At 50.2% G+C, this 25,707-nt stretch overlaps 6 protein-coding genes across 6 annotated transcripts; 3 read left to right on the plus strand and 3 right to left on the minus strand.

The window, feature by feature from the left end:
• Window positions 1-6: 6 nt before the first annotated feature.
• On the plus strand, window positions 7-1,337 carry UHO2_06684 (uncharacterized protein; the record flags this gene model as incomplete). The annotated part of the gene is made up of 3 exons (XM_041558853.1): window positions 7-38; window positions 131-237; window positions 358-1,337. The coding sequence occupies 3 exons, from the start codon at window positions 7-9 to the stop codon at window positions 1,335-1,337; spliced, it is 1,119 nt and encodes a 372-aa protein (XP_041414787.1).
• Window positions 1,338-1,539: 202 nt separating this feature from the next.
• UHO2_06685 (putative SPT4 - transcription elongation protein) lies at window positions 1,540-2,037 on the minus strand (the record flags this gene model as incomplete). The annotated part of the gene is made up of 3 exons (XM_041558854.1): window positions 1,540-1,607; window positions 1,709-1,817; window positions 1,930-2,037. The coding sequence occupies 3 exons, from the start codon at window positions 2,035-2,037 to the stop codon at window positions 1,540-1,542; spliced, it is 285 nt and encodes a 94-aa protein (XP_041414788.1).
• A 371-nt stretch (window positions 2,038-2,408) lies between these two features.
• Window positions 2,409-5,456, plus strand: UHO2_06686 (uncharacterized protein; the record flags this gene model as incomplete). The annotated part of the gene is made up of 1 exon (XM_041558855.1): window positions 2,409-5,456. One exon carries the CDS (start codon window positions 2,409-2,411, stop codon window positions 5,454-5,456), a length of 3,048 nt encoding a protein of 1,015 aa, XP_041414789.1.
• A 230-nt stretch (window positions 5,457-5,686) lies between these two features.
• UHO2_06687 (uncharacterized protein) lies at window positions 5,687-8,161 on the minus strand (the record flags this gene model as incomplete). The annotated part of the gene is made up of 1 exon (XM_041558856.1): window positions 5,687-8,161. One exon carries the CDS (start codon window positions 8,159-8,161, stop codon window positions 5,687-5,689), a length of 2,475 nt encoding a protein of 824 aa, XP_041414790.1.
• A 3,745-nt stretch (window positions 8,162-11,906) lies between these two features.
• On the minus strand, window positions 11,907-13,775 carry UHO2_06688 (uncharacterized protein; the record flags this gene model as incomplete). Its single annotated transcript, XM_041558857.1, has 1 exon — window positions 11,907-13,775. The coding sequence occupies one exon, from the start codon at window positions 13,773-13,775 to the stop codon at window positions 11,907-11,909; it is 1,869 nt and encodes a 622-aa protein (XP_041414791.1).
• Window positions 13,776-22,884: 9,109 nt separating this feature from the next.
• On the plus strand, window positions 22,885-25,278 carry UHO2_06689 (uncharacterized protein; the record flags this gene model as incomplete). The annotated part of the gene is made up of 1 exon (XM_041558858.1): window positions 22,885-25,278. The coding sequence occupies one exon, from the start codon at window positions 22,885-22,887 to the stop codon at window positions 25,276-25,278; it is 2,394 nt and encodes a 797-aa protein (XP_041414792.1).
• Window positions 25,279-25,707: the final 429 nt, after the last annotated feature.

Consider the following 25,707-nt stretch of genomic DNA (forward strand, 5'->3'; position numbering starts at 1 on the left):
GCAATCATGTCGGCCAATTATTGGGCTTCGACCCAGTGGTATGTCCCCTCTAACGGCCTGCTCACTCGAAATACAAGAGATAGGATAAAGGATTGCTAACAAGGCGAGTTTTGGGGTGGCGATAATGCAGCAACAACTGGCTCCTGGATAGACCACAGCTGGATCTAGCGAGGAAGCAAGATGTTCGTTATGCTACCAAGCTCGAATGCGATGCTATCGCTGTGTTTTTCTGCAATTGTAAGCACATAGCCTCCTCCCCTCTCCTCGGTTTGCTTCACTTGTACCTTGTTTACTCACACCTTTCCCTCTTCCTTTCCCCTCAACCCCTCCGCCTCCTACCCCGGTGTGGCCGGAAAGTAATAACAACAATCACCAAGCGCCTAAACCTACGTCAACGAGTAACGGCAACATCCTGCGTCTTCTTCAGGCGCTTCTTCAGCAAAAATTCTTTCTCCTCCGTAGACCCATTCCTCGTCTGCGCCACTTGCATCTATGTTTCCGCCAAAACAGAGGAATCTCCAATCCACATCAAATCAGCTCTCGGAGAAGCAACGAGAAGCTTCCAGGAGGTGGGCTATAGAGGATTGCCTAGCGACAATAGTAGTCTGGCTGAAATGGAGTTTTGTTTGTTGGAAGAGATGGAGTTTGATTTGATCCTATTCCACCCCTACCGCTCCTTGATAGCTCTATACGATTCTTTTGGTTGTGCGAGCGCCAGTCTGGGTAAGGAGACCGGTATAGCAGCCGAGATTGAGGCCTTTGGAGTCATCAAAGGTCTAAGATCGGTGGAGGAAAAACAAGGACAAGGAGGAGGAGGAGGAGGAGGAGGAGGAGGAGGGGGCAAGTTGGAAGAATTCGACCAACAAGTTTTACAACTGAGTTGGTTCGTACTCAATGATTGTTATAAGACAGACATCCCGTTGATGTATGCACCCTATCTCGTCGCTCTATCAGCGTTGTATCTGGCGCTGATGTTGCATGGACCTGCTGCAGATCGGATCAATTGCTCGCTCGAGAATATGCAAACAGCTCGACTAAAGCACAACAAAGCCCTGGCAAATGGCAGCATTAAGCCAGAAGACTTGGCAAAAGAAGCACGCCCACCAACGCCACCGAAAGAAGAAGCACTCACTTTCTTCGCCAGCCTCAACGTCTCATTGCCAATGCTAGCAGAGGTGGTGCAGCAGATGATTGCAGGGTATAAGATGCAGAATGACGTGGCAACCTTGGTGCGCGATGGGCCGGGCATGGTCAAGTTATTGGAGAGAATGAGGGAGAGGAGGAGGGCCGAGTTGGTGGATAGCAAGACGAGGGGGAGCGAGGGCATGTATAGGTGAAAGCGATCAGAGCAGACGATGCAAACTTGTGGGGCTCCTACTTGTAACAGCTTTCTGCTTGTACGATATGGATGAGCGGTAATAATACATACCATCGCCCAGCAGTGAAGAAGACAAGGAGATCCAAGATGAGAAAAGGCGAGCGTTTCGGGATGAAGCAGTGTCAGTCTGGCTAATAAGGAACAGCAGGTCCCATGGCCGACTAGGATTCGATGCCTTCTGGCAGTCGACCGATCACTTTGACTGCGTACAATCCTGGGAGCCGCTTTTCTGTCAGTTTCCACCTCAGCACACGGTAAGAGAAGTGATGCAATCAGTCTCGTTGCACATCGAGCTTTGGTATTGCATGCACTGGCTACATCTGCACTCACCAATCCGTTGCCACTTGGCAACCCAACTCTGCTCAGGTCGCAACATGGAGATCATTCCGTCAAAGTTGGACGTCGTACATTCCGCTACTCTGTCTTGACTTCCTTGCATCTATCATCCGCCATACCACCGTATCAGCAGCAGAAGGTCAGAGTGTCAGCATTGTTTCCATCACCAGCAACATCTCTAGATGAGAAGCAGAGGTTAATGAGCAAGAACCTACCTCGAGCACCGGTTCGCAATTCGGGCAACCTTTCAAGTGAAAGTCTCTGGGCGATTGGACGAATTGACAACGGAGACATGCGCGAAGCTTTTCTTTCCTTGCTGACATTGCTACTCTTGCTTTCCTTCCTCCGCACTTGGATCTTGAGGGTGAAGACAAACGCGGTGTTGGTGAGGAGCAGGAGGAGGAGAAGGAGGAGGAGGAGGAGAAGGAGGAGCACAACACAGGTGCTGAGCAGCAAATTGTGGAGAAACGCAACCCAACAATTCTCGGAAGTCGGAACAAATCTGGGAAATCGGGATTTTAGAGACCCGATTTCCGCAAATCCCGATTTCTGAGTTCTGCCGCTACGGCCGAGAGAAGCGGACAGAAATCATCTCTTTTGAGTCCGTGCGAATTGCGCCGCCACTCCTTCTCATCTCATCACCACCATCCAATCGCCACGACAAGATCCGCAAGCGAAGCGAAACACAGCAACAATGGACGCTTGGGATTCACAATCTAACCCCCAGCAGGAGGGCGGTGGATATCAACAACAGTCCTACAATAATGCCGGCGCGTATAACAACAACAACAACAACAGCAACGGCCCCGGTGCCGGATACGGAGGTGATCAAGGATGGGACAACTCCCCACGTCGTGGCGGTCGAGGTGGAGGTCGGCACGGCGGTGGCGGTGGCAATGGCGGATACTACCAAGGCGGAGGACGAGGCGGTGGAGGAGACCAACACCAATCTCAATCAGCCGAACAACGAGAAGAGAACCGTATTCGACACATTCGTTCGCAACTCTTCAAGCTCGGTGAAGAGAAAGATTTCCATCCACCTTCCGATCTTCTCAAAATGGCTCGTTGGATCGAGGACAAGGCATCGGACGGAGTCGAACCCATCACTGCTGCTTTTCGAGTCATGGTGACGGAGCAACCTCACAAAACCCCACTGATCGCTGCGCTGATTGGTTTCTTGTGTCTTTCACAACAGGCAAAATCCCTACAGAGGCAGGCCGAGTCGGATCAGCAGCCAGAGCTTAGCGATCAAGATCAAGAAATGCCCGCAACGGAAACTACTGAATCCGATTCCGTGGGCATCACTATCGTCAAGGATCTCGTCAAGGCCTTTCGGAGCTATCTTGATGCGAGGCTCTGGAGGAACACCCGGCTCAGCTTGCATCTTTTCGCTGCCCTTGTCCCGCTGCAGATTGTTTCGGCGAGCTCGTTGAGGACGCTTCTGACTTCTTTTGCCGCTGTGTTGGAAGAACCAGCAGTTGCAGCAGCCAGGGCAGATCGCGCAGCGATTTGTATCATCGAAACCTTGATTCGTGGCGGTCAGGATCTTTTGGTTGATGACGCCGAAAGCGCAAGAGCTGAGCTCGACGATCTTGTTGCCAAAGTCGTCGCTTATGACGCTGCGAGGAAGGTCGAGGTAGAACTCACCCGGCCAGTCCACGATATCGAAACGATCTGGCTCGAAGGTTTCCCAGACGCTGTCAAAGCGTTGGAGGAATGGAGCGCCAGCGATTACAAGAGGCCTGCTTTCTTGCCTATGCCCGCCGACTTGCTACCTGCTGCCATCTCGCCTGATGCTACCCTGGTGCCGGAGGAGAAACGCGTCGTTTCGCTCCCCGACATTCTCGTCCCACCTGAAGAGGATGCTGAACATCAGGGCCTTGACGTTGCCTATGCTCAACTTGGCGAACATCAGGTCAAACGTCGTAAGGTAGACACGGGTAAGGGTGAGCTAGAGGAGAAGAAAGCTGCCGTGGGACCTGAAAGGATCAGTCTTTCACCTCGTTGGTTTGCCAACACGGTGCCTAGAGCTGGTTCGCCTGCATCTGTTGTTCTGCGTGCGATCTTGTCCGACATGATCGATCTGTACGAGGTGAACCGAAAAGAAGCAGCAAAGCTCATTCTCGACCTCCCCAACTGGCTTCGTCGGGGCACCTTTGGCGGCAAGATTTCCTCGGAAGCCGGCCTCTTCGGCGAGACGCACGAGCAACAAGACAGTCGTCAAATCCAGCAAGAATGCAATTTCTCCCTTGACGATCTGCTCGTAGAAACGATCCTCTCCACCGCACTCGTCCTGCCAACTGCTCCTCGTAATCCACTCTACTACACTTGCCTCCTTCGCGAAATCGTAACCCTCACACCCGGCACCATCGCCCCATCGCTCGGCAAAACGATTCGAACATTCTACAACTCGCTCTCCACCCCGCACTCGATCGACATCGAAACAGTCAATCGTTTCGCCGATTGGTTTGCCATCCATCTCTCCAACTTCAACTTTGGTTGGGCTTGGAAAGAGTGGATTCCCGACACCTCTCTCCCCTCACACCATCCCAAAGTCGTATTCATGAAACGAATCGTCGAGCTTGAAATCAGACTAGCCTATTTCGATCGAATCAAAGAAACCCTGCCGCCCGAAATTCAATCGTTAGCGATGCCAAAAGAGGAACCGGGTCCCGTATGGACCTACCAATCGGAATCGCACGTATACAAGACGCAGGCGGAAAGACTGATCAATTCGATCAAAGCAAAAGCTTCGGCTGAAGTGATTTTGGCCGATTTCGAAACGTTTAAATCTTCAATCCTCCCTTCTTCTTCTACAATTCCTGGCGAGGAGGAGCAAGCAGGGATGGTGGGGAATGCGATCGAGGCAGAAATAGTGGTGAGGGATTTAACAATTCAGTGTGTATTGCAGGTCGGGTCCAGATCGTTTTCGCATTTTTTAAATATCGTGGAGAGGTACCATGCCTTGTTGAGACAGTTGTCCAGGAGTGCTAGGATGAGAGCGGCAATTTTAGCTGGTGCGGTTAGGTTTTGGTCAAGATCGCACCAATGGGTTTTGATCGTGGTGGACAAGTTACTGCAGTATAGGATTGTAGAACCTGCAGACGTGGTCGAATTCATCTTCAACCCCCCTAAGGATGAACCGAGGACAATTGAACCACAAACACCCGTCCAACAAGAAGGTTGGGCTGGATTCAACACTTGGTCCCTTTTACGTATGACGCTCGAGAAGGTAAATGGGAGAGTAGATCAACTAAAGAAACGACTCGAAGAATCCGAGAGAAAAGAAGCTTACGAAAGGGAACGAAAAGAAGCTGCACTCGCCGCCGGTCTTCCGCTCGATTCTGAAGGCGAAAAGTCAGAAGAAAAGCTTCTTCCTCTTTTCCCCACAAGTGCAACCCTACCCATCCGACCGAAAGAAGAAACAAAAACAGAACTCTCCTCAACAGAAGCACTAGCCAGTCTAGAAGCAATCAAAACAGAACAACGCAAAGTCCTAATAACCGCAGTGAACGGCTTTAAAAACCTCATCCTCCATCCCAAAATCCAAACACCCCACACACCACAATACCAATCCTGGTGGATTGATGGCTGGTATACCGTCTTACTACGCACTTTCAACAAACACTTACTCTACAACAGTCAGACCCTACTCATCAACTGCTTCCATCCCAAAAACGACCACCCCGACTCCAGGCTACGCGACAGGTTCGAGAGAGCTATTGACTTGCTTTCCGAGTAAAAGCCCATTTCCCCGTAATAATGCTGGTGTACTGTACTGTAGTGTACAAGTTGGTCCATGTTCGAATATAGTGTGATATTTCGACATGCTTTTGACAATGTGTCTGAGGGAGTGTTGGGGGTTGAAGCTCGACATGAGATGTTTCTGAAAGTAGGTTTGTGTATTGATAGGATTGAGCAATGATAGAAGAAGGAAATTTGTTTAGTGAGAGGTAGAGATACAAGTGTCCATTAGTAGGCCAGATCAACATCACCCTCAGCAGCACCATCGAGGTCTTGATAAGACTTGGGAGCTGCACGTTGTGCTCTCGGATCCAGAGGTTTAGGCGCAGGCGGAAGAGGGTCGAGTTTGATAGATGTAGCAGATGAATCATTTGCTGCTAAGACTGCACCTAATCTCATACTCAATGAGGACGTTGCAGTAGCACCTCCAACTAAACCACCTCTTCGTGGTGAGTCAACTACACTAGCATTGCCAAACCTGATCATACCCATCCTTCCACCACTGTTGAAACGAACGCCATTACCATCCAGACGATGAGCCAACAGTGTGCCTCCAGCATCACCCTTTGTGGCAGGATTGAGTCCAAGCTGGCTCGTAGCGCGGCAAGGGTCGCGAACATAGTTGTTCAAGAACCTAGCATGGTCCAGCGCTTCCTGGGCAGTCTCTTGGATGAAAGCGCGATGTTTGTTGAGCATGTGCTTCTGAACAAAGACGGCACCTTTGAAGAGCTTACCGCATTGTGTGCCGCCGGCGAGAGTGACGGTGCAGCGATGCTTCTCCTTGCCTTCTTCTTTGATGTGTGCCAAGGCAGCAGCCATGAGCTCTGCATCGATGCTCTTGCCTCCAACATCCCTCAAGTCGGTCCCTTCATCGGCGAGAAGCAGCATAGTCTTTTGATCTACACTGCGTGCCCATGATTCATCATTGGTGTTTTCTCGTGGCTCCTCCACGGTCGTCCCGGCAGGAGGCTGCTTCCTTCCATGACGCGGGCTTCTTCGCAAAAGCTCTTGCTCGAATTCGCAAACGAGGGAAATGTAGTAGTCGCAGTGGTAGACAGTGCGCAACAAGTCAAGGTGCAAGTCGAGAAGCTTCTTGATCCATCTTCTTCGCTGCTCTCGCCTCTCCACATGCTCCTCGGCATCGTAGCCACGTTCGAGATCATCGTCGGTGAGATCAGTCTCGGTCTGCTTGATTCGCTGCAAGATAGCTTCTGAACCGCTGATCTCGAGCCATGTCTTGGTCCCGGATGCTGCATTGCTTTCGGCCTGCTGGCGGAAGAGAAGCTGGCGATCTTCAATCTCGAAACGTTGCAGAAGCTGCTTGCAATGCTCAATGTCGGTGAGTAGGCGATGGAAGGAGTTGGCGTATTCGGGCACTGTACGAAGCTTGCTGGAAGTAGGCTTGGAGCAAGGGGCGAGATTGAGGGTGAAGCCATCAATCTCTGTGCCCTGAAGTGCATTGAGCGTGTCCTCCATGTCGGTCTGAGGGTCGTACATGGCCCAGCCAACACGATGCCAACGCTTGGTAACGTGAGGCTCTCCGAGAGCGAGGTAGCGGAAGCCTGGCTTGGACTTGAGCACTTGCTCGAGCTTCTCTCTTTCCAGATCAGCGGGGAAGGTCTTGACGAGGATCTGATGGTTGCAAGCAGGGATGGTGGCTTGTTCGGCATGCAACGCTTCAGGCTCTCCGTAGCGCGAGAGGAGTGTAACATCAATGGCTTCAGAACGGCCTGCTCTGTAGTTGTCGTAATTGTCGCCGTCGTACGAGTCTGATTGGTTGCGGCGCGAGGCATCGTGAGCTTGCTCCTGAATATCGTAGTTGAGTTTGTCCAGCTTGCCGTCGTTGAGCTCCTGGAGCCAAGCTTGCTTCTTTCCAGCACGAGCCGCTCGCTTTCGTTCATTACGGGCACTGAGCCAGGGCTCGGCGGGGGAGTACTTGTCCTTGAACCAAGCTTCATGGCTTCGCTGCTCGAAGAAGACAGCAATTGCCTTTTTGTTGAAAGCAGCTTTGTAGGACTGGTAGCCATCGTAGATGTCCTGTGTGCTGGGTGGGTCAATGGAACGATCACGGGCGGATGGATGAGCAGCCTTGATCATCTGAGCATATTGACGGAAAGGCAGGAGAGAGTCGCACTGCATAGGGTCGGGAAGAGGGTGCGGATCGAATGAGGCGCTTGCGCCTCGGTCCAAAGCATGAGCGGGATCGTCTCTGCGATACTGCGAATCATAAGACGGGTAAGGTGGTTCGCGGTCACTACGATGACGGTCGGTGGAAGGAGGCGAGTCATCGTACCTAGATCGAGCCGAGTAGCGTTCGCGGTCGTCATAAGCAGGTCGATAGTCGTGCTGCTCTCTTTGATCTCGTTCGCGGTAGCATCGTTGCCACTCTAGAGCTGGACCACGTTCGGAGCGGTCGTCGTAGGCTTCAGATGGACGGTAGTTGTCGTAAGCTGCAGATCGAGATGCATAAGGAGATGGGTCGCGATAGTCGCGTGTGCGGTCCCAAGGGTCAGCAGGAGGATAGTCATTGTATCTGTCATCGCGATAGTAGGATGGTGATGGCGAGCGACCACGTTTCCTGGAACGGTCGTAAGAGTCATGGTCATCTGAAGGACGCTTGTAGTGGGCAGTAGCGGGAGGATAAGTGTCTGGCGCTCCTGGACCAGCACGGTCGTGGGAGCGATAGGAGGAGCGGTAGTCCATTTGCGAGAAAAGGAGCGACCGATGCTCAGCGCATTTGGCAGTCAAAAAATAAAAAAAGGGGGGGAGGGGGAGGAAAGCAAGGTTGTGCTACGTCGCAGACTGCTGAGTCGAGAATGTAATGCAAAGGAGTGACCAAGGGCGAAGGCTAGATCAGTGCTAGTCGGATGAGGCGTCCAAGGTGCAAAGACGAGTGAATGAGCCAAGGGATGCGCGGCGTGTCAAGGTTGAGTCACGTCGAACGTCTCGATGAAGTGTCTGTGTGTGTGTGTCTGTGTGTGTGTGTCTGTGTGTGTGTGTGTGTGTGGGAACTTGGAGGAAAGCGAGCTTACCACACGAGATCGAGAGGAGAGATGAGTGAAGGAGAGGGGCAGAGTGGTGATCACAAAGTGAGATGAGATGAGATGAGATGAAGCGTGTCGACGTCCGAAGCACTTCTCCAGCCAAAGTTGCACAAAAAACAAAGCAGAGCACCGAATCCCGATTTCCGATCTTTTCTTTCTCTCGCCCTCTCTCCCAGACTGCGACTGCGAAACGCGTTTGGAGCGCGTTTCGCATTCGCAGTCGCATTCGCAGTCGCAGTCGCGTGTAAGGAAAAGCAAATCCAAATTCTCTGTTGAGGAAAACACAGTCAGGGCAGTCAAGCAAGTGGCAAAAATCATTAGCATTCAAAGGAACTAAGTACAAAGCAATAACAGAAGTATATATGTCTCTGCTGTCAGTTGATGTGTGCATGCATAGGGGAAAGTGACACATATGGGGGTGTGCTGTTGTCAAGTAGGATAGGAGTGTTGGTGGGGAAAGCCATGTGTTGGTGGGAGTTGACAAGTGGCAATGCCAAGTGAAGTTTGCAGTCATGTTAGAGCATGAACACACAGTCATGTGTTTTCACTGCCCTCCTCACAAACTGAATGACCAAGGGAGTTGAGGTCCATCATACCAAGACATTTCCAGGTGCACATTAGGAGGTGTTGGGACACTGGTTTTGTGAGGTAGTCTGCATCATTGTAGTTGGTCTTAATGTATTGCATGACAATATCACCCCCCAGGACATGGTTTTGGATGAGATGATACTTGGTGTCAATTGTCAGGGGTCTCGTGCCTGAAACCCAGGTTGGTCTGTCGAGATACTCGGTGACTATCAAACTGTGCGACAGCTATTGTCTCAGTATCGGTGACTATCAAGTTGTGCAGTGACAGCAGGTGGCATTCATTGTATATACTATCGTAGGTTTCGGCTGACCTCTGTGGACACTCCGTTCAGGGGTAGCTTGGCACGATCAATATCAATGCTTTGGTTATGATGACACCAAGGTCTGGTGTGAGTGTTGATGATGATGAGGTTGATGTCGTTGGTGATAAGGTTGGTGAGTGTTGATGATAAGGAGGTTGATGGTGTTGGTGATAAGGTTGGTGGCATCAACATGAGTGTCCAGTGTGTTGACTTGATGCTTGAAGTGATCCCCGGACCGCAGTGGACTACTGCCTTCGGTTCTATCTATATCCGGACCGCTAACCTGCTATGGGTGCCTTCGGACGTCAGGTAGTGGTGATACAACACACACACTACGATGAGGAGCAACCTTGATAGATTGCTGCTATGCTGACTGTAACTAATGAGTACTTGTGTTTCTAAGTATTGACTAGTTGTATGGTGAGTAGAGTGGATGAGGATCCACTCGACCTATTGATGATGAGAAAGCATGGTTATATACCTCTTCTCAGCATCGCCAGCGATGCTGCTCCTGCTCTCTCTCAGAGAGTACCTTCTTCATCGAGTACTGCTCAGGGGCCTCTCCTGCTTGGCACCCCTGTGCCTCTTGAGCTGTGTCGACTCCTTCGACACTGCTCCTCCTCCTCATGACCTGATGTCAACCCTTCGACACTGCTCCTCCTCCTCATGACCTGGTGTCGACTCCTTCGACACTGCTCCTCCTCCTTTGATCAGTGACCGTTCCTTTGGCTCTTGTCTCTCAAGCCCCTGAGTGGTAACCATCTGCATGCTCCTTGAGCTTGGTCCTCTTCGTGGCTGTGCCTGCTCCTTGAGCTTGGTCCTCCTCGTGGCTGTGCTTGGCCCTCCTTTGCATGTGAGTCCATAGGAGTCCATGGTCTCCATGGAGACTGCACTACGCTCTCTACTGATCTCGACTAGATCTTCGATACCTGTGCTCCTTCCATATGAACCCGTGACCCTCCTGCTTCTTGAGCATCCAGGCCCATGACACTACCCCCCTCTTAAGAGCCGAGCTCCGTCGAGGCATGCTCTGGTCTGGTCCATGCTGACTCCTCCTCCTCCTCCTCGACAACATCGCCAACATCATCCTTCCTCCTTTTCTCAACATCATCCTCCTTCCTCTTCCTCTCTCTACTCCCCCTGTTCTCTCCTCCTTTCTCTACTTTGTCTACTCACTCATCCCCCCTCCGACACCTCATACTCCTGGATGAGGTCAGGACAGTTGAGGTTCTCTACTGGTTCCCATGAAGCAGCTTCTTCTGAGTATCCTCTCCACAACACTTTGTACTCTGTAGTCCCATTGTGTGAACGCTTGTCGATGAGTGCTTCGACTTCGAAGTCGAGGTCCTCATCTGGAAGTGATGGTATGGTTGGCTGTTCAGCATGTTGAGGAAGAGAACTTGTTCTTGCTGGCTCAAGCATGGAGACATGGAACACATCATGCACCCTAAGGTTTGCTGGCAATGTGATTCAATAAGCTTGGCATCCTACCTGTTCCTGAACTGGGTAGGGTCCTGCAAACCGGGTATCTAACTTGGGTGTGGGTCTCCTTGTCTTCCAGTTTCAACGGTTGATATAGACCATATCACCCACCTTAAACTCGATGTCCTTGTGCTTCCTGTTATACTGGTCTACTGATCTACGTTGTGCCTCTCTGATCTGCTCCTGGAGGTACTTGCAATGCTCCTTTCCATCCATGAGGTACTTGAAGCGACCTGGGTCATTGACTCCCAGTCATTGAGGGATGTCAGGATGAGCTTTGGGGTTCCATCCATAGCATGCAAAGAATGGTGAGACACCAATGCTGTTGTGGACTGTGTTGTTGTATACAAAGGCTGCAGTGTCCAGCAGGTTGGCCCAGTCATCCTGTTCATAGTTGCAGTACATCCTGAGGTATTGCTCTATGACCTGATTGACCCTCTCTGTCTGACCATCAGTTTGAGGATGGTAAGCCATGCTAAGTGAGTGCTTCACACCCATTTGCTCTGCAAATGCCTTCCATGCTCCTGATATGAACTGCCTGCCTCGGTCTGAGACCATGTGATCTGGGTATCCGAAGAGTCTAACCATGTGTCCATATAGCAACACTGCAGTCTGTTTGGCCGTGACTGTCTTATGGGTTGGAGCTAGTATGGCAAACTTGGTTAACCTGTCAACAATGACTAAGATAGAGTCATAGGTCTTGGAGTCATACTTCTTCGATGGTGGTAGTCCTTCGATGAAGTCGAGGGATATGGAGCCCCAGGGCCTGTCTGGTGTTGCTAGTGGCTGTAGCAAACCATATGGACAATGATGAGGAGCTTTGTACCTAGCACATACAGGACAACTTGCTACATAGTCTGCAATCCAAGCTGTCATGTTTGGCCACCAGTAATGTCGTTGAGCTGCCTTGATGGTAGCATCTCTTCCTACATGTCCAGCAGTGATACCATCATGGCATTGGGTCATCACCATGAATCGCAGATGCTCTACAGAGAGAGACTGTCCATCTACCTCTTTGGCACTCCTTGAGTGTCAGTTGTTGGTCCTCCCTGGCATGATCACTTTGGGGATAACCAACCTTCCTCCACTGTACCATAGGTCATCCTTGACCTCGAAGGGCTTCTTCCTATGTATCTCCTGTAGCTCTTGGTCTAAGGGCTGGAAGATCTTGACCAGGTCTCTGAGACCTTTTGATGCTATGGACTCCATCGAGAGCATAGGGGCCACTAGGGTCAAGTCATGGTCTGCTGTCTCCCTGAACACTCGAGGAGGCAGTAGTTGCCTCACATTGTGATCTTGCTCTTCACCAGCTGGTTGCATGTCTGTCCTTCTGGTGAGAGCATCGGGTTCACCACCTTTGTCTCCTGGTCGATACTGCAATATGAAGTCGAAGTCTGCTAGTAGTATTGCCCATCGAGCCTGTTGACCTGTGGTGCATCTCTGTGACTTGAAGTACTTGAGGGCTTCATGGTCGGTGAGGATGACCAGTTGGCTTGGTAGTCCATCTAGCATGTGTCGCCACTGAGTGAGGCAGGCGACCACAGCTAGGAGCTCCTTGTCATGGATCTCATAGTTCTTCTCGGCAGAAGACATCTTCCTAGAGTAGAAAGCCACTGGATGCCATCGTCCTTCATGCTCCTGCTTGAGTACTCCTGCTATAGCAAAGTCACTTGCATCAGTCTCCAACCTTGTTGGAAGATGGTAGTCGAAGTGCTGAAGCACTCCTGCTGATGTGAAGGCCTGGATGAGCTTGTGGAAAGCCTGTTGGGCCTCCTCTGGTAGCTCGAACTTCTTGAATCGTTCTATAGGCTTTACCAGTGCTGTCAAGGGCTTGGCTATGCGAGCAAAGTGGGCTATGAACCTTCGATAGAAGTTGGCAAAACCCAGGAACCTCTGGATGTCATGGATTGACTCCGGCATTGGCCACTCCTTGACAGTTCGCACCTTTTCTGGGTCCATCTCTATGCCTGTTGGCTTGATGATGTACCCCAGGAACTCGACTGTCTTGGTGTGGAACTCACACTTCGACAGCTTAGCAAAGAGCCTGTTGCCTCTTAAGCGAGTGAGGACCTCGGTGACATGCTTCACATGTACCTCCTCAGTGTCACTGAAGATCAGGAAGTCATCTAGGTATACCACCACATATACTCCAATGATGTCTTGGAAGATGTCGTTGATGAATGACTGGAAGTGAGCCGGAGCATTGGCTAGGCCAAAGGGCATCACTAGGTACTCATAGAGTCCCAACTGAGTGCCAAAAGCTGTCTTCCATTCATCTCCTTTAGCAATCCGGATGAGGTTGTATGCTGCTCTAAGGTCTAGCTTGGTATAGATCCTTGCCTTCCTGAGTAAGAACAGCTGCTCCTCGATGAGGGGCAATGGTGCCCTGTTCTTGACAGTGATCTCATTGAGACCTCTGTAGTCCACACAGAGTCTGAGACCTCCATCCTTCTTTGGTACGAAGAGCACTGGTGATTGTGCCAGGCTCTTCGATGGTCTTATGAACCCCTTCTCGAGGTTCTCATCCAAGTACCTCCTTAACTCGGACATCTCCTTGGGTCCCTTAAGGTATAGGGGCCCTTGAGGTGGCTTACCTCCTTCTATCAACTCGAGGTGGAGATCATGCTCGGTATGATGGGGCAGCTTGTCTGCTTCCACCTCATCAAACACATCTCGCAGGTGTTGGTATGGTTTTGGTATGTCTGCAGCCGTCACCACCTTGTCTACCTCCACCTCCATCTCAACTCCTTTGTCTGCACCTGTGGGTACAAAACCAAAGGCTGGGAGTGATGATGGTGGCTCCTCCAACAGCATGAACCCTATGGGTCCATCTTCTAGAGCTGCTCGTAGTATGCGCTCTGCTGAGACAAACTCGTTACCATGAAGGGTTGGTCTCCTCATGGTTAGGTCCCCTGCTCTTGCTGCTTCAGGGGGTCTCCTTGGGGGTCAGTCCTGCTCCTGAGTCTTGAACTCCAGCTGGCCCGTATCCCATTGTATGGTGGGTTTGAGCCTTCATAGCTTGGTGAACCCCAGGATGAGGTCATAGTCAGCAGTGTCGGCCACTGAAGCTTCGACCACACCCAGATTGTGTGTACCAATAGATACCTGCATGCTCGCAGAACTATTGATGGAGAGTTGGTGCCTGGTGACACCATGGATCGATCTTGTTTTTATGGGTTTTGTGGGTATTTGGTACTTACTAATGAAAGAATCTGAGACTATGGACAAACCAGCACCAGTATCAGCTAGTATCCGAGCAGGGTGGTCTTGAACCATTCCAGAGAGCTCCAGTACTGCTTTGCCTCCACTGGTAGAGAAACATACTTGACAATCTTGATATATACAGAGTGATGGCAAGGAGGTTTGTAGAGCAATGCATGCCATCAGTGCATCACCCCACTGACATTTCCCTCGTTGTCATCATCATCGTGCTCCTCCTCGTGATCAGGGTCCATGGGTTGCTGGTATGAGCTGAGGTCCATGGCCTTGGGGTCACCTGTCTCAGTGCTGCCTGTGTGGCCATCTCCTGAGTCGGTGGCCTCCTCAAAGGGGTCTGCTGTGGTGACCATAACCTTTGGTCCCATGGGTCGAGAGCTAAGAGGGTCTACCCTCCTGCTGGGGCAGTCTCTGGCCCAATGGCCGATACCTTTGCATACATGACAGGTGTTGATACCTGATGGAGCAGGGCTTCCTTGCTTCAAGGTTTGGGTGGGATGATGAGGAAGGGGTCGGTTTAGGTTTTGTATAGTTGCTTGTGTAGTTGCTTGTGATGGTGATCGAGCTGGATAAGGTTGAGTGGGTTGTCGGATGGGGATCGAACTTTGATTTGGCCGAGACCCAGTTCTTAGCGGAGGTGACGTGGCATTTGGGAGTGAGTGTCTAGCCGAGGACTGCTGTAGTAGCATCCTCTGTCGATCGATCTCCTCCACCTCTCGATACCACTCCCATCTCTTCCCAGGTGGATTCCTCTCGAACTTCTCCTGTATGCTATGAGTGAGGCTACCTCTGAAGAGATCAATCACTAGCTCGTTGTCATCTAGGTTGACCTGTCCCTCCAAGTCTCTGAACCGCTCTACATGACGTGTGGTGGCACCAGGAGCATCACTTGTGAGTCTGAGAGCCAACAGCTTGTTGTATGCCTCCATCCTAGTGTCAGGGGTCTCGCGCCTGAAACCCAGGTCGGTCTGTCGAGATACTCGGTGACTATTAAACTGTGTGACAGCTATTGTCTCGGTATCGGTGACTATCAAGTTGTGCAGTGACAGCAGGTGGCGTTCGTTGTATATACTATCGTAGGTTTCGGCTGACCTCTGTGGACACTCCGTTCAGGGGTAGCTCGGCACGATCAATATCAATGTTATGATGACACCAAGGTCTGGTGTGGGTGTTGATGATGATGAGGTTGATGGTGTTGGTGATGAGATTGGTGATGTCGATGATAATGAGGTTGATGGTGTTGATGATAAGATTGGTGATGTCAATGATAATGAGGTTGATGGTGTTGGTGATAAGGTTGGTGGTGTCAACACGAGTGTCCAGTGTGTTGACTTGATGCTTTGAAGTGATCCCCGGACCGCAGTGGACTACTGCCTTCGGTTCTATCTATATCCGGACCGCTAACCTGCTATGGGCGCCTTCGGACGTCAGGTAGTGGTGATACAACACACACACTACGATGAGGAGCAACCTTGATAGATTGCTGCTATGCTGACTGTAACTAATGAGTACTTGTGTTTCTAAAGTATTGACTAGTTGTATGGTGAGTAGAGTGGATGAGGATCCACTCGACCTATTGATGAGAAAGCATGGTTATATACCTCTTCTCAGCATCGCCAGCGATGCTGCTCCTGCTCTCTCTCCAGAGAGTACCTTCTTCATCGAGTACTGCTCAGGGGCCTCTCCTGCTTGGCACCCCTGTGCCTCTTGAGCTGTGTCGACTCCTTCGACACTGCTCCTCCTCCTTTGATCAGTGACAGTTCCTTTGGCTCTTGTCTCTCAAGCCCCTGAGTGGTAACCATCTGCATGCTCCTTGAGCTTGGTCCTCCTCATGGCTGTGCTTGGCCCTCCTTTGCATGTGAGTCCATAGGAGTCCATGGTCTCCATGGAGACTGCACTACAACCATGCTCTCTACTGATCTCAACTAGATCTTCGATACCTGTGCTCCTTCCATATGAACCTGTGACCCTCCTGCTTCTTGAGCATCCAGGCCCATGACAGCTGAGTCTGAGAGGCATTTCTGAACATGGGAGCTCCAGGTCACCATGCTGCCAAAGACCTTTATGATTGAGCCTGATGTGCTCTTCCTATTTGTATTTGGGTTGGAGGCCCAGTTTGAGTCCATGTAGGTGGCAATGGGTTGTTCATCTTCATTTTTGCTGCCAAGTCTCAGGACCTTGTCTTGCATTTGATTCAGGTATTTCACCACCTGCAGAGCTGCTTGCATGGTCCCTTTGGTGGATTTGGACATGTGGCAGGCCAGGGTGTTGACTGTGTATGTGATATCTGGCTGGACAGTGTTTGAGACCCATAAAAGTTCTCCCACCAGGACCAGGTACCTGGCCTTCAGTTTGTCATTGGTCTCCTCATTGTTGGGTGCCTTTGTCAGGGTGTGAACCATTGGCATACATGTCTTCTCATGCAGTTGGATCTACTCTCTTATGATTTCCTTGATGTAAGCATGCTGATCTAGATCAATTGTCCTCCTCTCTCAATCCTGCATGATCTTGATCTTGAGGAACTCAGTGGCAGGTCCATTATTGGTGATCTTCCATTTGTCAATGATTGCCTTTTTCATCTTGTTGATCTGGTTCTGTTGTGGAGATACAATGAGCATGTCATCCACATATATTGCAATGATCACTTGGGATGCACCCACACCCTTTAGATAGACACAGGGAATGTTGAGGAGGGGGAAGAAACCCAGACTATGTAGATGTGTGTTGAGCTCCTTGTGCCATTCCTGGCTGGATTGTTTCAGTCCATATAAGCTCTTAAGTAGTTTATACACCTTTCCCACTGGGACTTCTGCACCCTCTGGCAGTTTCAAATATACATTGTGATGGAGGTTGGCATTGAGGTATGCTTGAGTGACATCAATAGAATCCATTTCCCAATCAAGCTTTGCTGCAATTGTGAGAATGGTCTGAATGGCATCCCTTGTCACCACTGGGGCAAAGATTTCATCAAAGTCTATCCCCTCCTTCTGAGAGAAACCACATGCACAGAATCTGGCTTTGAACTTGTATGGAATGCCATTTGCATCAGTCTTGACCTGCAGGACTAGTTTCAAGTCAACAAGGTTCATATTCTTTGGTTGATCCACAGTCTCCCATATGTGCATACTCTCGAGGCCATCCATCTCTGCTTTGATTGTCTCATGCCAATGGATCTGGTCAGGCCCAGTCAATGCTTCCTTTACTGATGGTTTTAGATTAGTGACTGTGAGTGTATATACATTTGCATTATACTCTGGAATTGGTCCTATGTCTGCTAGTTTGCTGTTGCACCAGAGTTTCTCTTGGAACTGATGTATCTCTGCTGCAGGTGGAAATACTCTTGGGTGAATGCAGAGCAGTTCAGCAAGTGTTGTTGGGTGCAGCCAAGGGTACACCTTGCATGTGGCAGCAAACTTGTTATGATAGTATTGAGCATTTTGTATTGACAAGTATTTGGAGAAGGTGGAGTTTTGGGCATGGGGAGCAAGGTCCCTCAGCAGCAGTGGCAAGCCCAGTGGCATCTCAGATCAGTATGCATGTTCTGCTGAACCATCAAATGCCTGGTTTGATGGCATGGGCAATGAAGTTGACCCAAGTTCCTCATCTGGCTCATCATCCAGATGCTTGCAGGTGGTATCTGCCAGCCCAGGAGGATCTGGGTGTCTGAGGGCATCATTGGCCAGTTTGGGGGTGAGATTTCCCCTTTGAATGCCATATCTTGTTCTGGTGCCAGGTGGTAGACTTTGTTGAGGGGTTGTTGTAGGTCCTCATCATGCATATCAATGTTGTCATAACTGAAATCCTCAATGTCAGCTCCAGTGTTGTAATGTAAAGCATCCATATCTTGAATCTGGGTGGTGTTGGTGTGATCATTCCATGACCTGTCTTGCAGAAAATGGGCCAAGTTTGACCAGAAGATCAGCAGGTTATGGTTTGGGGTCAGGAACTTCCACCCCTTATGTTCTTTGTCATATCTGACAAAGATTGCTGGGTTGGCTGGTTCATCAAGCTTTTTGTGTTTTGCCCAGGGTATGTTTACCCAAGCAAGGCAACCAAAGGTCCAGAGAATGTCAAATGGTTTTTGGGGGTCTTTTTGGTAGAAAATGTGATACAGGATCTGGTTTTTGATGTTCAGCAGGAGGTTCTTTGTGAATGCAGTAGCCTCAGCAGCAAAAGGCCAGAACATCTGTGGCAAGCAGTGTGTGTGCATCATGGTGATCATCATCTCTCTGATTGTTCTGATTGCATGCTCAGCCCTACCATTTTGCTCACTGGTGTAGGGCAAAGTCTTCTGCCAGCAGAAACCAGTTTCATTCTGCCAATGGATGGCTGCCACCAAGACCCATTCACCTCCATTATCTGAGCAGAGGGTTTTGAGCTTATGGCCCATCTGTACCTCAGCATATGTAATCCATTCTTTCAGGACTTGCAAAGCATCTGATTTTGCCTGGAGTGGTTTCACATATGTAAAACTAGAGGCATCATCAATGGTGACTAACAAACACATGACCTCAGTCTTCATTGACCAGTGCATAGCCAGATTGACATGCACTAGTTCTAACAGATCTTTAGCATGTGTGCTGCTACCATGTCCCATTTGGGCTTTGGTCAACTTGCTGACAACACAATCCTGGCATTTGCCATCCATGAGTTTAACCTTGTCTATCTTCTCAATGAGCCATGTTTTGTTTTGCCCCAGATGGTCACATTGTTCATGCATGAAGTCCAGAGTGAATTCACATCTGCTCATTTTTGCCTCATTATCAAAGCACTCAGGTAAGTTGGTCAATCCCTCATTGGGGCTGATCACCAGAGCCTCATGCTGGGATTGTGGTATTTCATAATGCCTTGTCTGAAGGTTGAGTTTGCTGATGACCATTTTGTTGGCCAACAGTTCAAATGTTACATATTTGGAGTCAAACAACACACATGCACCATTGTTTGTTAGAGCTTTTACCAAGATCAAGTTTGCATTTGAGTCTGGAACATAAAGTATATTGTCTAGTAATACTTCATGACCATCCACATTGAGCATAGCCTGACCCACAGCCACAATGTGACTCTTTGTTCTGCTAATGGTCTTCACAAAGCCAGTGCAAGGGGAAGAAATAATAAGATTTGATTTATCATTTGTGACATGATCTGTTGCCCCTGAATCTACAATATAGTTACTGGGTTGTCAATCCAGGGATACACAGTGAGTGGAAGCAATGGCACACCAAATATCCTAGGTGGTGGTTTGGTTTGGCATGGTGGTGTTGGCAGGTGCCTCTCCTTGAGTCTTCCTCAGACAGTACCTGGAGATGTGGTTCTCTGCATTGCAATGATAGCAACATCAAACACCATTGGGTCCAGGTTTACCCTGGTGGTAGGCCTCCTTGTTCTTGACCTCTCCATCAGCCAGGTTTGCCTGTGTGGTCTTGAGGTTGCCAGCCCTGTGATCTGTTCAGGCCATCATGCTATCCTGGCATTTGAAAAGTGCAGTGCAAAGCACTTCATAGTTTGACACCATTCCAGTGTCTTCGAGTGTGGTGATACAATGGTGATATGAGGTGATGTATCTTGTAAGCGATTGCGCGCCAGAGACTAACTGAGGTTGATTGAGTAAGGTCTACTCGATATGATTTGCCTAAACGTAACCAAGTGTCATTGCCTAGTAAGTCTCGACTGACCACCTTGAACACTCTGTTCAGAGGTTGCATGGCACGAATGTTGTTTGTTGGTGAGTGGGTGATACACCCTCCCCTACAGTATGAGTGTTTGTAGTACTGTTGATAATGCTCTTGGACATTGTCTGGACTGCGATATGCTAATCGCCTACAGAGGATGGGAGTTACTGGACTGCTGGTGTGAATCACCACCTACAATAACTGACTGGACCACTGGTGTCGAGCAACACTGCCTACAGCAAGGGACTGGACTGCAGGTGTTGAAAAACACTGCCTACAGTAATGAACTGGACTGCTAGTGTGAAGAACACCACCTACAGTTGTCAACTAACAGTGATACAACACACACATTGAGAGTTGTTGCAAGAGCACTGCTATTGTGATGATACATAACCGAGTAAGTAAAGTATAAAGTAAGTATGTTGTATGAAGAGTGGAAGTGGATCCACTCATATGCTTATGGTAGAATGAGAGTATTTATGCATCCAGTTGGTGTTTTCCCTTGACACCTATCCTGCTCCTCTTGAGGGGCCTTTGTCCCTGTTAGGCACTGTCTTGTCCTGCTGGCACCAATCCCTTCGATACTGTGCTCCTACCATTTGCATGGTGTAAGGGTTATGCAACACTGCCCTCTCGCCTTCATGCTCTCCTTCTGCCTGATGTGTGATGCCCCCTTTCAACACAGCTCCCTCTCGACTTTATCTTGTGAAACCTCTTTAGTCACTTGTTGAACCTCGTGACCATACCCCTTGGTCATGTGGTCTCGTCGGCACAGTTCCATCTCGACTTGTCTTGTGAAACCCCTTTAGTCACTTGTTGAACCTCATGACCATACCCCTTGGTCATGTGGTCACATTGGCACAGTTCTGAGTACTTGTTCATATCGGCCAATTAGTTGAGGCATGCTGATCCAACTAACCCCAACTGATCCCATGAGATTGATCTGGATTCCTGGGGTTTGATCGATCTTGTAATTCATATGTGCTGACAACCCAATTAATCTTGTTGTTCCCTGATGGTTTTTGGCTCTGATCAATCTGGCACACCCTTCATATGTTGATCTTCTGCGCACCCTTCATATACTGCTCCATTATGCGACATTACCATAACTGCCACTGATCATTTTGGCGCACTCTCTTGCGCTGGCCAGCCGACCCTGTGACATATCTGGCCTGGTTGATAAGCGTCTTGACTCTGAGGATATCAGGAAGAGCATGGCCCATTGATTCAGCTTTGGCTCAGTGTTTGTTGATATTGGTGATGAGCTTGTGGACATTTGCCTGGAACATGCAGATTTTCCCAACTTTGTTGAGCAAGGTTGACTCAGCAATCTTCTCCATCTTCATGAGGTCTGTCTTGAGTCTGTGGTAGAGTTTGTGCAGTTTCCAAGGTTCCAAGTTGGCAGGTCATACAAATAGATAGTTGATGTTATCATTTCCAGTGAGCAAAGCACTACTTTGGAGAATAGTGCATAGTTTGCCATCAAGGGTGCAATTGTATTTCTTGTGCTCAGGGGTAATGGTACTGTCGAGGTGCTTCATGGCCACAGGCCAATTGGACAGGATACCTCAGAGATGGGGGTTCCAAGCATACCAGTTTTTGGTCATGAGCTTGGGGGCCTCCTTGAGAGCATCATGGGTGCAGGAGAGTCTTTGGTGAAAATCTGATCAGCATGAGGGTTTCTTGTATGCATTGGAGTTCCTTGCTTTGTTGCATTTAGTAAGTTTGATGAGTATGCCTTTAAGCATTTCAGGGTTTAGTCCAGAGATGGTGTCAATGTCATAGTAAGTTTCATTGCCATCATCATCATTGTTGGAGTCATAGCAAGAAGGTGTCTCTGTACCAACTAGCACCTGCCTGTGTGGTGCAGCAGGGGCTCTTTCCTTGTTTGGTTCATCAGACAGATCACTGCTCTTGGCATCTGAATTGCAGGTGCATGGTGGCATGCTGAGTCATTGGGCTTGGCAGAGGTGGGCCCTTTCTTCAGGTGGCAGAGGCAGGTGAGGATACAGATTGGACAGTGTGGCGAGGCAGGGCAGTGTTCCTACAGCAGAGCTTCAGACTCTTAATCTGTTGAGGAAAACACAGTCAGGGCAGTCAAGCAAGTGGCAAAAATTGTTAGCATTCAAAGGAACTAAGTACAAAGCAATAACAGAAGTATATATGTCTCTGCTGTTGGTTGATGTGTGCATGCATAGGGGAAAGTGACACATATGAGGGTGTGCCATTGTCAAGTAGGATAGGAGTGTTGGTGGGGAAAGCCGAGTGTTGGTGGGAGTTGACAAGTGGCAATGCCAAGTGAAGTTTGCAGTCATGTTAGAGCATGAACATGCGGTCATGTGATTTCACTTGACAGTGAGCGTTCTTTTATTCATGAGGCTCTGTTAGATTTGAGTCGTCAAACATGCAAGATCAATTTGCAAGAGCAGAGGGAGCAAGGCAAGCCAGAGAAGCGCAATCTTGGCAAGATGGCCAAACCCCGATTTGGTCACCCCCGATTTGGTCACCCCCGATTTGGTCACCCCCGATTTGCCTGGGATTGATTTGCGCCTCTGTTCGAGATTGTTGGCACTATCGCTCTGTGCTTGGTAGCCTTGCCTTTTGCTCTCTCTTGCTCTCTTGTTGCTCTTGATCCACCATCGAATCAGCGTTGTATGGAAGCCAACTTGAAAGTCACAAGTGTCGGGCTGCCAAAAAGCGCAATCCGAAAGCATCAGAAGCGAGAACAAGGCCAGCAGAGACACTCGCATTTACTTTGTCGCTCAGACACCTTCGGCCTTCTAACTTATCCTCCTCGCCCTCATCATCTCTACCATGTACTCCTTTCCCTGATACAAACAAAACATCCAAACTTACCAAACTCTCCGTCGAGTCCGGCTGCCCTTGACACCGCTTACCATTCCAACGCGTTTGCCGCCATCACACGCAAGCTATCATCGCCTCCTTCCTTGCTTACACATCCCTCCTTGGCTCTCCTGCGCGGCATGGATATACTCAGCGCTCGCCCCTGCACACCCTAACCTGTAAAACATTCCTCCTCATTCCATCCTTTTCTCGATCCTTGCTTGTTGTCCGCTTCTCTCTCCGTGCACACCCCCTCCTGACATCACGCCGCCGCCGCCATCATGATGCCCAACAACGCATTCCACACGCAAACTCACATGGCGCAGCAACCTCAGCAGCACCCCGGTGGTCCCTATGCCATGCAGCAGCCTTCCGTACATCAGCATCCCTCCCAGTCACCAAATCCACAGATGCAGCACCAACAAATCCACCCTCCGACCCATCAACAGCAGCAGCTCCACCATCATCAACAGCAACAGGCACAGGCACAGACACAGACACAGCTTCAGCAGCACCACCAACAACAGCAAGGCGTAGTGTACCGCGGTGGTCCCTCTTCCCAACCTGTTCACATGGTCAATGCTCAAGCCTCGTCTGCATATCACCCTACCATGCAGCAGCATCAAGCTCAGATGGCAAGGATTGCCCAAGGTGGTCAGCCCCACATGATCAACGGTCAACAGCAGCAGCTTCAAATGCAACAGCACGCTCAGCAAGCTCAACAGCAGCAACCCCAATCTACAAATCCACATCAGTCACCGCATACCCAACAACAGCATCATCAAGTCTTGCTTCGGCAGCAGCAGCAGCAGCAGCAGCAGCAGCAACAGCAGCAGCAACAGCAACAACAACAACAACAACAACAACAACAGCAGCAGAACAATATGAGCGCTCCGTCACAGGTCACGCTGCATTCACATGTACATGCCCAGCCATCTTCGGCGCCTGCAATGCATCAACAGCACTCGCAATCACAGCCCAACACAGCGCATAACAGTCCTATGTCCCATCCGCTCGCTCAGCGTCCAGCTCACCCCACCCCGATCAATCACGCCGCACATCCGATCCATAACTCGGCTTCCACCGGTTCTGTACCCCCCCTTGCCGGATCTTCGGTTGCGAGTCCTCAGGTGAATGGTCCCATGCCTCATCGACAGGCTTCAATGCCTTTGAATCACGGACCACCGACGCCCACTCACACCAGACCACCATCAGCTGCTCCAACACCATCCCTTCAACCAGCTGCTGCTCCTCCACAAGCTGCTGCCATCGCACGCCCTACTACCGCCTCACCAACATCAAATCAGTTGCCGCCGAATTTGGCCACGTCCAACCCAAACGCTACTCCAGTTATGCCATCTGGTCCCCCAGCCAGCGGCGAGAGCATTGTTGCAGCTCCAGGTCCCAACCCTCAGCTGCAGTCTCACTTTCCTGCCGGCTCTGGCCTGCTCAGACTTGTGCAATACTCGGAAGCGCTTGGCTCCGGAAACAACCGTGGTGACATTGACTATTGGCGTGCTTTCGTCAAGGACTTCTTTATCCCCACCGGTCTCTTCCGCCTGATTCTTTGGAACGCCAACTCGCGCGAGCAAAAGGGTTTCGAGGTACCTACCTCGGTCTTGCCACGATACCTGCTCACCAGCTACCTCTCTGGCCTTCGCTCATCACAGTTGCAGCTTGACAATCCAAGAGAGTACCAGACCGGCTGGCCACCCGTCCAGCCTCTGCCGCCACCTCCAGCATCTCACAAACACATCAACAGCCATCCTTCGCCCAACGTCACACACCACGTCCAGGTGACCAAAGCAAACTACATTTCCAACTTTGAAAGTGGTTGGCAAGTACACATGTCGGGACTTTTGCGTGCCTCCTTCATCCCGTGGGCAACACCGCAGCCGGCTCAAGCTGGCAAGATGGATGTTCAGCTGCGTCTTGAGTCGCTCGACTTTACCGTTCATGGACACTCGGGCTTGATCCCACGAGTAGCAATCCAGAAGTCCAAGGTAGAGCATCCGCTCCCCAACAGCTTGATTGCCAACATTCTTAGCACAGCTGATACCAACACCAATGCCGGTCCAAACGCCAAAAAGGCCCAGAGGGAAGGCGCTGGTGCTCGCAAGGACGAGTCTGAGGACACAAAACGCGACGAGAATGGCGATCCGATAGTCAAGACCGAAGAAGGTAGTGGCTCTGCTGACGACCATGTCAAGAGTCAGAGCGGCTACACAGTCGCAGTGGAAAAGACCTTCCTGCCCGAATACCCTGTCAACGAATACGGGATCAGCCTACGTGCCATGCGCTGCCTGGAGATCACCGAAAGTGTTTGCCAGCTGAGAGATCTCATTGATCTTAGCATGCGAGACAAGATCGGTCCTATCGACTCTCTTCGCAAGTTTGCTACTCAGTATCGAGAGATGCAGGCAGGACGATCCATGTCACAGACAGTCTTGACAGACGGCAACGCCAACTTGAATCCTGCACCAACACAGTTGCAAATGCCAGGTCGACCAGCAAGTGCACAAGGCGGACCTCCTACCGAGAGCGGCACCACCTCGAATCACGCCTCACCCAGTGTTGCCAATGGTGTATCTGCACTCAAGCGAAAGAGCAAGACTGCACCCAGTCCAAGTCCCAAGTTGGGGCATACCAACCACCCAGCCAAAAGGCAGCGCTAAAGCCAAAGCCAAGCCTGTTTTCCAGCTGCAATCCTGTTTTTTTACCTCCTCTTTCAAGCGGATTGCGGCATGCCACCTCATTCATGTACTTGTATCCATTTGACATGTCAAAAAGATCTGCTCATTGTCATCTGCCCATACTTCTCATTTGCGTCTATCTACCTCGAGGCGTGCCTAGACATTGCAGCTCGACTGGCTGTGAGAAGAAGTTTGCTTCTCTTGATCAAGTAAGAAGTTAGCAGAGATCTCGGAAGTCGGGCAAAGATCTCGGAAATCGGGCAAAGATCTCGGAAATCGGGCAAAGATCTCGGAAATCGGGCGGAGAGATCTCGGAAGTCGGGCAGAGGGTGTCGCCGAGGAATTGCTGAGAATCGGCGGCAACTGAAACACCGCCGCCAGCAACACCTCTCTTAGCCACCACCAAGCATA

This window comes from Ustilago hordei (assembly GCF_900519145.1).
Source record: "Ustilago hordei strain Uho2 genome assembly, contig: UHO2_contig_20, whole genome shotgun sequence".
Classification (NCBI taxonomy): domain Eukaryota; kingdom Fungi; phylum Basidiomycota; class Ustilaginomycetes; order Ustilaginales; family Ustilaginaceae; genus Ustilago; species Ustilago hordei.